This window comes from Ceratina calcarata, unplaced genomic scaffold (genome assembly GCF_001652005.2).
Source record: "Ceratina calcarata isolate Rehan_Ccalc_2016 unplaced genomic scaffold, ASM165200v1 scaffold180.2, whole genome shotgun sequence".
NCBI classification, from domain to species: domain Eukaryota; kingdom Metazoa; phylum Arthropoda; class Insecta; order Hymenoptera; family Apidae; genus Ceratina; species Ceratina calcarata.
Genome location: NW_017139431.1, coordinates 2,221,747 through 2,233,984, shown reverse-complemented (window position 1 = coordinate 2,233,984; position 12,238 = coordinate 2,221,747). Strand labels below are relative to the sequence as shown.

Sequence of the window (12,238 nt, the reverse complement as noted above, 5' to 3'; positions counted from 1 at the left end):
CACTAATCCTGAGGGTAGCTACTTGAAATCAGTATGTTTATTTGAGACATTTTTCGCAATTTTGAAAAAAAAATTTTTCGTCAGCGTCAATACTTAATTGGATATTTCCTTCTATACTTTTTAGCACGTAGCTATTTATTATTAGCATTATTCTTCCGACGTCTGATGTCTTTTTAATTATAGGAAATGCGTTTTTCTAAGGTACATAAACTTTTGGGATTGACTGTATAGCCAATACATCCTTAATACGAAAGTGCACTGTGTTTCTAATTTCAGACATTAAAGTCATTGGTAATAGGCGAAGAGTATACGGTTAACGAAGAACCAATGGAATGAGGACATTCTAGGAGAACTGTTATGGCACGTCCAGCTTGTGCAAGAAAGGGAGAGAGGGCGAGAATGTGTGGGTTAGAGCATGCAAATTGCGCGTAAAACGAATATACCATCGTACGAGTGTCGTGGTAATACCGTGAAACGAGATTGGCACTAGCCACTGCTAGCTAACTCCAGGAAATAACGATTATTTGTCACTTACGATACAATATGTACACTTAAAAATCGCCAAGCACTTAATACCGCACAAGACACCGTTTAAAAATTAACAGCCTAATGAATATTTGCACTCCACGCACGTAAGTCGTTACAATTTCATTTACCTCCAGCTAATTAAAAGAAAGTTAACTGTTGCGTCCAGAGACCATCGATCAAATTGTTTTATTAATAACTAATAAGTTTTAAAAAAATATTGAACAGGAGAAATAAATATTGAATTATTCATTCAATGCATTCGCTGATTTTTATTTACGTACATTCGTTGAGTATATTGCTTTAGTCAATTACTGATTCGCTACGCCACTGATTTTGGTGGAAACGATAGTAGGTTATTCCGAAGGTAGGCTAGCGAAGGGTTGAAAAGGAGCGGCACGAGGGAATGACTCGAACACTGACCAGTCGCTTGTATAGCCGGCGAAGATTAGCATAAGGCAGCACGCGAGGCTGACGTTCAAGAATAGGATAAGGCAGTAGGTGGGCGTTTCCTCGGCTACCTTACCTCTCAACCTACAGCCGGCTTGACCGTGCGTACGACTTTTGACTTTGCTCATTTTCCGTCTCGTAAAACGTACACCTTTATGACACCCCGTCTGTATACCTGAAACTTGAAACTGACTCAATTTTTATAACCACTATGGTATGAGACATTGGACAGGAGTTAATTAAAAGATAAGCATGTGGGAAGTTTACAATCTTAAATATTCTTTTATACTCACTCTCTAAAAGTTTCTATCCTATTTCGAACTTCCGGTGGATGCTGTCGCAAGACGAAGCGAACTCTCTGATCTTCTCTTAATAAATATATAAATACTCTTGCAGTGTCTTGTAAACCTTGAGTGTCGTTGGCCAATACCTGTTTCGATAAATAAATCAAATTTCATTAAAGTCAATAGTTTTTATCATAAGTATTGCATCATTGATTGTGGTCTAGAAGAAATGAAGACTCACCATAAAATCGAAGTATCCTTTCATCCCTCTTTGAGGGTCGAAATTTAAGCTGACAACCCCAGTCTGTTTATTAACTAAAAACGGTTGTGACTCGATACCGTCTAAACCCTCTGTCAATGTCATATGCATTTTACCGACTTGATAATAACTGACTATGGCGTTTTCACCTGCGTCCAGGTCAATGGCCTGAAGAAATCATTTAATTTATAGCCTTTAGATATGACTCATTAATTTATCGTATCAAAATATTTTATATCATCAAAAAGTGTGAATTAAATTATATTTTATAATTGAATTCAGAAACGTGTCGTACCTTGACTTTCATAAATTGTGTACCAAAATCAGCCTCTGTGGTAACTCCGCCAGTGAAAATTTTACTGACAAACTTTGGTGGATTATCGTTTATATCAATTACATCTATAATAATTTTCAACGTGGTATCGTTTGTCTCATCAAAGAATGATTCATTCGCTGGGACGGTATTGCAGTCCTCCGTAGCTTTTACAATCAACAAATGTTGCTCTTCCTGTTCTCTGTCTAACGTCTTGGCAGTCTGAAACAATTAATCAGAAAACATAAAATGATTGGATACATCCTATATTTCATTTTTATACTTACGGTCAATTCATGTTTGAACACATCGAGAGCGAAGAATCCGTCATCGTTACCACTGATTATAAAATAACACACTTGAGTGGGCGGATCATCTAGATCGTCAACTTCGTCTCTATCTATAGTCTCCGGCAATTTTATAGTTTCAAACCCAGGAACTTGCTCTTCGGTGAAATTTATGTTAAAAATATCTACTAAAAATTGTGGCTCGTAATCGTTTATATTTCGTACATAAATTATTAAATCCAAGTCCGAACTGAGTGGAGTTGGAGTTCCCAGATCGTACGCCTCCACTCTAATCTGTATTTGAAAAATTATCACTTATATTACACTATTTTTAATTATTATATGCATGCATTGGTAATTTTATTAACTTATAATATTACCTCATACAACTTTTGAGTTTCTCTGTCTAAAGGAAGTTTTAATGAAATAACTCCGGTCGTATCGTCGATTTGAAAGGTTCTCCAGTGACCAGCCAAGTCTTGCTTCAAACGATAATGAACGTCACCGTTTGGGCCAGTATCTGCATCTTTGGCCTCAATTTGTATAATTGGTGTGCCAATCGTTACATTCTAAAATAACGAATCACAACATTCACAAATATTATATTTTTCAAATATACCGTCGTCAATATTTCTAAATAGCTTTTGGTACCTCTGGTACTCGAATAGTTGTGTTATGCTGCGGATTAATGAAGATCGGAGGGTTGTCATTATAATCAGTTACACAAACATTTAAAACGGAAGTGTCTTTATTAGGAGGATTGGCTAGGTCTCGTGCTTCCAGGTGTAAGGAGTAATTGCCAAATTTTCCACGAAGCGAATGCGCTGCTTTTATGTTTGCGGTCCAATGATCAGTCTGTTCCAAAATGAATAATCCTAACAAATGGCAACAGAAATAACGTTGTACAATTGTTAAGAGTAACAAATTAATTATTATCGCATAACATAAAGTACGTACCTAATTCATTTCCAGAGACTATCCTAACTTTTACGCGACCATTTGGTGTCGTTGGGTCATCTGCGTCTTTCATTTTGATGGTAAAAATTAAATCCCTGACGTCGTGAAATTCTGATATAGTAACACACGAAGAAGGTATTTCCATCTTTGGTGGATTGTCATTGACATCGTTTACCGTAAGCCTTAAAAAAAAATCCAATTCCAAATTTCAAATTTGGAATCATTAAACTACTTTGTGTCATTTGACAAGAATGCTTACTGAATTTGTTTAAACGCGTTTCTCGACTCGCCAGCTGTGTATCCAAACTGATAATTATCCCAAGCTTCTATAACTAGAACGTAACTCTGTTTAACTTCCCAATCAATTGAATCCGCCACTGTCAACGCACCGGTCTCTGGGTGAATAGCAAACCTTCCCTGTTTTATAAAATCATAGTTGAATCAACTTAAACCATTCATTTATATACATATTTCAATGCTAATTATGTTAATACCTGAGACGACATTCTGTCTAATAAATACGTAATTTTCCCATAGTCTCCGCTATCCGGATCTTTGGCTTGAATAGTAGCAATTTCTGTACCGATTTTGGCATTCTCTAGCACTGTTAAATTGCTGATGTCAGTTACAAAGTATGGATTGTTATCGTTTTCATCGAGAACTTGAACATATACTTCTGATAAACTCGATCTGTAAGAAATTAATACAAAATTATTATTATTATTATGTAATGTGATATAAAATAAAATCGTGAAAATCGTATTTCTATTAAATTAATGATTTAAATAATTGAATACAATCTATGAAGAGAATGAACAAAGTGAATGAGATTTAATGGAAAATTCGCTATCGATTCTACCTGGGCGGAATTCCCGAGTCAGTGGCACGGACGGTCAGATTCAGCCAGGAATATTGTTCCCTATCGATTTTATTCGCCACGACCATCTCGCCGGTCTCCGAATCAAGATGAACCAAATCCGTCAGCTCCTTAGGGCTTTCTAACGAATACGTAATGCTGCGATTCTTATCGGCATCGTCAGCCACGATATTCGCGATGTTAACACCATTTTTACTGTTCTCCGTCACGGATCGCCTGTAGAACGGTCTCCGAAATCTTGGATTGTTATCGTTCTCATCCTCGATTATTATGTTCAATGTAGCTGAAAGTTCCAATTAAAAATTTTATGTAACTCGTTCGTGCTTAGGAAACTATAGTTACAGAAGGAAGGAAAGTGTTTGAATGCAAATGAGGAATCTTTCATAAAATCACCTTTCGTAAAAACCAAAATAGTTTATGAAACAAGTAAAATTTAGCTTAGAATACAGAACACTTCTTATAGATATTTTCTCTTTTATTATTGTACATTCGTATTAAAATTAAAATATACAAACCGGAAGCAGTTTGTATTCCTCTAACGGCGGCTAGATCCTCGACAACGAGACCTAATCTTATCATTTCGACTCGTTCCCTGTCCAACAATTTAACAACTCGTAACAGGCCATCGAGCGCGTTCAATTCTAAAGCGGACAGATAATCATATTCCTGGATCTTAATTAAAGTTCCCTCCTCGTTCCTTGCCTCCGAGGAATTCGGATCGATGCGATAACGCAGTATCGGCGCTATGTCTGGATCATTAGCCACGACACGGTGCACGTACGCTCCAACCTAATAAAACACGATTATAAATATTCATACAAGTTTCTTGCGCAAAGCCTGTTTCGCATTCGAGTAATAAATTCCATGCGAGACATTCAATTTAGAGAATAAATATAAACGCATAAATTTCAATAAAGTATTTTATTATATGTACGTATGTAAATTGAAACGCTGCCGATTTCGATATCAGAAAGTTGATATTGAATTTATATTAACTGGATGCGCACCTGGGTGTTTTCTCGGATGGTTACTGTTCCGGGATCGATGAAAACAGGTGGCTTGTTATTAACGTCGACGATAGTGATGTTGACAAGAACTTCAGCTGTTCTTTGGACCTCTGTTCCACTGTCGATCGCGATAACATTTAAGCTGTACCTTGTAGTTTTCGGTGAGGTCAAGTCCGGATCTAAATTAGAACCAGGCGCGACTCTAATCACGCCCGTTTCCGGGCTAATCACGAATTTATCACCCGCGCCGCTTTGAATGCGGTAGACCAATTTATTGTTAGGTGACGACAGGTCCTTATCCCAAGCTTTCACCTACGTTAATTTATATAATCAATAACATTGCAAATTTAAGATCTTGTTTTACATTTGGGTTCATTTACGATGTAAGATAAAAAAGATTAATATTGTTCGAGATAATTCAAACAAGAAATAGAATTTAAAAAATGTATATTAATTAGCAATCACATAATTATAATAAATGTTAATCTGACAGTACCTGTACCACACTGGTACCACCAGGAAGGTCTTCGGGAATGCTCCTTTTGTACAGGGTTCTCTCGAATGCGGGCGGATTATCATTGATGTCCTTCAGGTAAATAATTAATGGCACGTCCGTGCTTAAACTCGGCGTGCCCATATCCCTAGCCCGTACTGTCAATCTCAATGGACGTACGGACGTTTCCTTGTGCCCTTGACTGATAGGCAACGCTTCGTAATCCAACGCTGATATAGGTCTAATTATCCCTCGCTTCGAATCGATACTAAAATTCCGCGAAAACTCTCCAGCTACTAATGCGTATATCACTTCACTGTTCTTAGTACCTGAGACGAATTTAATTCACTTTCATTAATTTATAATATTGAAAATAATATTGGAGTATTTATTAACATTGTAAAGTTGATTATTTATGGAATATAACTGAAAACCTAAATTATAGTTCAGCTAACTATTTCTTTTTTTTTGTCGTTAAATATTAACTTGCATAAAGGAAAATGTAAAATAAAACAACTAACCGTTTAGATCAATGTCAAATGTTTCGACTATTAATGGTGATTCGAAGTGATCCTCGTTCTCCAAAAGCACTGCCTCGTATTTGTTTTGTAAAAATACGGGAGCATTGTCGTTAACATCGTTCACGTTTACGATTAACTGGGCAGTGTTGCGATTGCCTTTTCCAAGATCGTCTCTCGCTTCGACGGTTAAATAATGTCGAGACACTAATTCTCGGTCGAAACTCGGGCCCGGTTCTTTAACCGTGATCACTCCCGTCAAAGGATCCATTGATAATCTGAAATAAACATAATCAAAATACTTGGTTTATATTATCATTTAAATATTATTTTACTTATTGTTTATAGGGAAAATTGAGAAATAACGATATCAAAAATATTTGTATATTTTTGAACTTACGCGTGTGCGATACTGCCGCCTAAATTTGTATATCTGATGCCGCGTGTACCAAAATGACCACTATCCTCGTCCAGTGCCTGAACCCATGCGACTGTGGTACCAATGGCACAGTTCTCTGGAATCGATACTTCGTACGTGTCCTCTGTGAACTCCGGATAATTATCGTTCTGGTCTTTTATGAAAACGGTCACTGGGACTCTGCTTAACTTCGGCGCAACAGTTACTACTTCCTTCGCAATCAACGTGAAATTCACTTCTGCAATTACAAAAAACCCGTGTTTCTACTTATTCTCCTCTTAAAACTGAATCGTAAGGGTAACTGCATTTCTACCTGATCTGGTTTCAAAATCCAGTTTACTTGCATTTTTTACGCGAATCAGAAATGGTGCTTCGTTGATTCCTCTCGACGGTGTCAAATCGAATATTCCATCGTCGCCTTCGATGAACATTCTAAACGTCCCATTTGTACCCTGAAGACAAATGTACTAATTTTAATGAATTGTAAAAATGATGTTAAAAGAACGATAAAATAGCAGAGTCCTATGATCCTGTGAATGGAACAGAATGTAAAATTTCTGGTTCACGCAATGAAATTGTAAGTACAGAAGAGCGTTACTTAACACGCACGCAGTGCACGCGAAGTACCACATGAAAACCTTTCATTGAATAGTTTGTTCGAATGCTTGGGAACCCTGCATGCATACATATTAAAACCCTCGTCTCGCGAGATTGCGTAACGTCCGCTTCTCACCAAGTCGTGATCGTAGACTTCCGGTATCGCATCTCCTAGGAAATTAACCGGGGTATTGTACGGCGCGTTCTCGTTTATCTCGGCGCGATATCTGCTGCTACGAAATTTCGGCGTCTCGTCGTTCACGTCCATCAGAATTATCGTGACCTCGGTGGAAACCGACGGCGCCGGTACTATATTCGACACTTCCTTCACGGTGATCTCCAAGATGAACGTGCCGTCGGCGTTCTCCTCGGCTTCCCGGTCCAGTTGCGCCCGGGTGAACACTAAACCGGAAGTCGCGTCTATGTCGAACAGTCTTGGACCCTCAGTGATGCTGTACGTTACTTTATTGTTTATTCCTTTGTCACCATCCACCGCGCGAACTGCAACACGTTTAATCGAATTGTTAGAAAATACTTGCCATTTTATTCTCTATATGAAATAATTTTAATGAAGTTTGCAATATAATTTAAACCTCGTCATTAATTATTGTTCATGTATAATTATATGAAACAATATTTCTGATTAATGATGAAATTCAGTGAATCCTTCGCTATTAATTACTGTAATTTTTATTGGCCAATTTATTTAATTTATGTTCCGTTTTAACGGTGACGGGAAATTAGCTGACCTTGAAGAACGGACGTGCCTATCCTGGCGTTTTCACTGATCCTGGCAACCGGCGTCATGGTTATGAATTCCGGAGGCTGATCCTCGACGTCCTGAACCTTAACGAGTATCGCGGTTGTTCCCGTGTTTACCTGAAATAATTACCAACAAAGGTAAACTGAGAAGTACTCCTACGCTCATTCCACGAGTATACAGCGAGAACCAAAATCTCTTTTTTCAAAAAAAGATTTTAACGGTGAATATGATGGACCTTGAAATAGAGGAGAACATTTTACATTTTGTCGTTTAAAGATAATTTATATATCACCATGAGGGCTTTATCACGAATCTAATGTTAACTATACCCTCATGTTTGTTAATGTCAATTACCTTTTGTTATGGCAATAATAAAATTGCAGAAAGTTTAAATATATTTTTAGAAGTATTATAAATTACAAAAAAGGATCAATTAGTTCCTACGAAGTATAATTTATTTTTTGCTTTGATCTTCACTTATTTAATAATTGATAAAACACAAACCTTTTCGTTTATTGCTCGGTCGATCGCGAGGACTCTTAACTGGTACAGATACTTCCTTTCGTAATCAAGGCGGCCAACCAGGCGGATGACACCTTTCCCATTGACAGTGGAAATACTAAACACGTCATTATCACCGTCGAGCTCTTGCAGGTAGTAAACGACCTGTCCATGAGCTCCTAAATCCGCATCGGTGGCTTCCACAGTCGTTAAAACTCCCGGCCCGGAATCCTCCCGTACCGTCAGGGAAGTCGGGTGCGGTCGAAAAATTGGCACGTTGTCATTAACATCCTCCACTAGCAGCAATAAACTCTGCGTGATAAAATTACCTTCCCCTAATCTCCCATCGGATAGCGTTAATACCAACGCGTATTCATCTCTGGTCTGTAAAAAAAATAACGAAACTCTCATGGATTAAAATTTCATATTGGAAGATAGTAAATAACTAGGTTTTATATTTTTGCATTCTGCAATTGAATTAGGACAAATTTCACTCAGTCTTTTTATTTATATTTCATTACCAATGGTAAAGTTTCTCCTCTTAAATTTCTACTTCTTTAATAGTACGTATAAAATCACAAATATGTCAGTCTGTAACTTTAACATAAAATCGAGGGCATCGTATAGGCAAATAAGAAAATATAGACACGGTTCGAGTGTCGATAAAAGCAAATTGAAAATGATCATGAAAGCTGGATCGCACGCAAGGCTTCGACCATCGGTGAGCGACAGCATTATCTAGCTCGAATATTATAAAACTGTATGCGTCGGCGTACGCGGAACGGCAAGCCAATAATCACGGAGTACATGGTACTACCTACCCTTTAACAGGGAATTAACTTGTACGCGAACGGTCACGTTTTACAGAGACAATGATGACAAAATAACAACTTCCACGAACGGATCCAGGTTCGATCAACGGTCCGCGCACTTCTACTTCGACTGGATCCGCACGTCCCTGAATTTCTCCTTAATCGCATCTAACGTTCTTCTTACGATAGAATCTACTATGCGTGAAACATTTTCGAATCACTCGTGCGAGATACGAGACCAAAAAATGAATTGTTCTTCTTTCATCGACTCTCGTGAAAATGGTCCAGGCCGATGGCTACGATTCAAGAACTGGAACGCTGGATTCGCGTTTAAACGATATTACTCATTAAGTAGAATGTTTATGGTTACTGTTCTAATTTTATGGCGAAGAGTGCTGCATGCAAATAATTTATTAAGACTCATGTGCCTACATCTTGAATTATAAACACAAATATGAAACTGATATAACGTTAATACCATTTGCTTCATCTCTTTGCTCCTACCAACTGTGTAACAACAGTAAAAAATTGAAGGATGATAAAACACTTGGAGATACTGGATGCAGTTTTTCACGGGAAGTCGAACGATATCGTTGCGACGAAATGGACCGTCTCAAGGGACGGATTACCAACCTCTCTGTCCAGCACTTTGTTCAGATAAATATTGGCCTCGGTCGGCGTAAAATTCTCGACTCGAATCACGTCGCTGCCAGGTTGATCTCTAATGCCAAACGTCAGGCTGTCACCGTCAGGATCGAAGCCGCGAAGCCTGTAAATTAAACTGCCTGCAACAGAAACCAACTGACATTAATCGCGACACGATAACGCCAGAAAACAAAGAAATTCTAAATGTCCTACACCTGCCGTACATACGTACACGTAGATGTGCAATTATTGCTAGAGAATTAGTAAGTCATAGCAAGAATATATACAATAATCATTTTTTCATTAATCAGAAAGAGAAAGCGACTCATTTTAATTAATTCACAATTAAAATGCCGCTTAAGCTAATAATTAATCAAATGTAAATATTATTTTTGTATAATTTCGCAATAAATTGAATTAACAAACCGAGAAGCCTAGCTTGAAATTTAATGTACGATTGTAAATGTAAAATTTCTCTTATCTATCTTCCTCCGATATTAATTTCTGACGAAAAAATTTTAAATGAGAAATCCACGAGACTAAAGTGTGCAACTGTGAAATTGCTATTTTCTACCTTATCTTATTGGCTTGAGGAAAGTAATACACTCTCAGAAATGTTAGAGTCAGCAGCCACCTGAGTGTTGTGCATCGCGACGACTAATGTTTCATGCTATTATACGCGTTGCGTAATACCGAAGCAGAAAGCTTATTAAGTCCCACTGATCTGGGTTAGATATTCAGTAGACAAAAGAATGTAACACTTATGAATGCTCTAATTCGAAATGATCTCACGGAGCTAATTTCCTGTCTGTTACGTACGCACATCGTAACACATTATCTAAAATAAAACTAAAAATTCTTTGCTTGTTTTATAAAAATAATACATGTGCGTGCAAACGTTACAGAAAACTGGATACCAATTTTGCAATAGAAGAAGTATCGCCCGTTTCATTAAAATGTAAATAAGTCCAGTGCACCGTGCATGAAGTGTGAATATTTCAAAAACACATAGCTGCGCGTATCGATGCAGAACAAGGTTGCATATGTCCTTACCAACTGGCGTGTCAGGACCTTCTTTCAGCCTCAGAATGATTTCCGTCTGGCCGTCGATCAGGAAACGCGGCGGATTGTTCCTGGCCGAACAGCTTGCCAAAAAGCATGTGAACACAAACACGATCCATTCGGGCTTGAAGCGGCGTCTCTTATACGACCGCAGTAACCACGGAAATGCAATGATCGGCTTCGGTGAGGTCATCTTAGAATTGACGATAGATACCGCTTATTTGACATGATTACTGTCGATTCTCCGTGAGCAGCCCTTCAGATTCGCGTTGAGGTCTTAAACGAAAAATAAATTCGTGTTATTTTAGAGAAATTATTACATGTTTATTAATCATTGAAATTGTACATAGATTTACGCATGTCTAATTACATATTAGCAGCCCTTCAGATTCGCGTTGAAGTCTTAAACGAAAAATAAATTCATGTTATTTTAGAGAAATTATTACATGTTTATTAATAATTGAAATTGTACATAGATTTACGCATGTCTAATTACATATTTCTTCTCTGCTTTGAACTATGTCAACATTAATAAAACAGCAATATTTCTTATATTGCTGTTTTATTACAACATAACACAGTTTAAATGAAACAACATAACACAGTTTAAATGTACTGTATTGTCCTCGTGGGATATGTACTTATTCCTGGTCGTGTAACACTTTTAAGTGTTAATTTGTCAATGTGTGATTTTCCTCTTTGAAATCGTTTCCAACGAATTAAAACGAGATGTTGGGTCGTAGATTCGTTACTTAATTAGACTAATGGTGTAACGTTTGAGACGGATGCCGTAATTGGTCGCGCGGAGAAAACTTAGACGGAGATTGATAGAATCGAGATCATCCGTCCTGAGCCTCGCCGAAAAGGTAACTCGGCCAGATGGAAAGCGCGAGTAAACCGGTTAACTGTAGAAAAAGATGGTAAATTTTCTCGTGGCACGCGAACCGATTTCTCTGCTAGAAGGAAAATTCGCCGATCGCATTTTCCTTTGTTAAACGTTGTTTTTGACACGTGCGAAGGAAGAATAAAAATAAAATTGGAAAAATCTCGGAAAACTTGAAATTTCTTTTTTTCTCAAAATATAGAAAAATACTTCAAGTGAAAGTTGTTTTTCTCCTAACTTCGATATTTAACGAGTTACGTATGAGTATTTGGCATTTTATTGATGTTGACAAAATCCGACCGTCCCACCGTCGAAACAGCCAACTTTTGGCAAAAAATTTCGTTTTTCCTCAATAACTCCTAAACTCTTGGAGATACGAAAAAATTGCATAGGACCTTTCTTGTAGAGGACGACGAGATCTACAATTTCTGTATAACAGTTTGTCGCTAACATTAATATTAAAAAAGTTATGGACGAAAAACGAAAAAACAGTTTTTTGCAAATTACTCGTTAACTATTGGCGCTAGTGAAAAATTTTTACATGGAAATTGTAGATCTCATTATCCTCTATAAGAAAGCTCTGATAC

At 37.5% G+C, this 12,238-nt stretch overlaps 1 protein-coding gene across 1 annotated transcript in view; it reads right to left on the bottom strand.

Annotated features, from left to right (window-relative positions):
- Cad88C (cadherin 88C) overlaps positions 1-12,238 on the bottom strand; it is a 40,210-nt gene that overhangs the window by 22,512 nt on the left and 5,460 nt on the right. Inside the window, exons 2-22 of the mRNA XM_026810964.1 lie at positions 10,760-11,044; positions 9,695-9,846; positions 8,253-8,633; positions 7,735-7,864; positions 7,122-7,486; positions 6,702-6,840; positions 6,371-6,626; positions 5,974-6,248; positions 5,456-5,781; positions 4,960-5,271; positions 4,468-4,741; positions 3,935-4,235; positions 3,570-3,765; positions 3,335-3,492; positions 3,076-3,257; positions 2,770-2,993; positions 2,499-2,687; positions 2,119-2,412; positions 1,814-2,053; positions 1,501-1,686; positions 1,269-1,405 (exon numbers count right to left, since the gene is read on the bottom strand). Coding sequence (XP_026666765.1) covers positions 1,269-1,405; positions 1,501-1,686; positions 1,814-2,053; positions 2,119-2,412; positions 2,499-2,687; positions 2,770-2,993; positions 3,076-3,257; positions 3,335-3,492; positions 3,570-3,765; positions 3,935-4,235; positions 4,468-4,741; positions 4,960-5,271; positions 5,456-5,781; positions 5,974-6,248; positions 6,371-6,626; positions 6,702-6,840; positions 7,122-7,486; positions 7,735-7,864; positions 8,253-8,633; positions 9,695-9,846; positions 10,760-10,961 — 4,919 coding nt within the window. The 5' untranslated portion in view covers positions 10,962-11,044. The remainder of the gene's footprint in view (positions 1-1,268; positions 1,406-1,500; positions 1,687-1,813; positions 2,054-2,118; positions 2,413-2,498; positions 2,688-2,769; positions 2,994-3,075; positions 3,258-3,334; positions 3,493-3,569; positions 3,766-3,934; positions 4,236-4,467; positions 4,742-4,959; positions 5,272-5,455; positions 5,782-5,973; positions 6,249-6,370; positions 6,627-6,701; positions 6,841-7,121; positions 7,487-7,734; positions 7,865-8,252; positions 8,634-9,694; positions 9,847-10,759; positions 11,045-12,238) is intronic.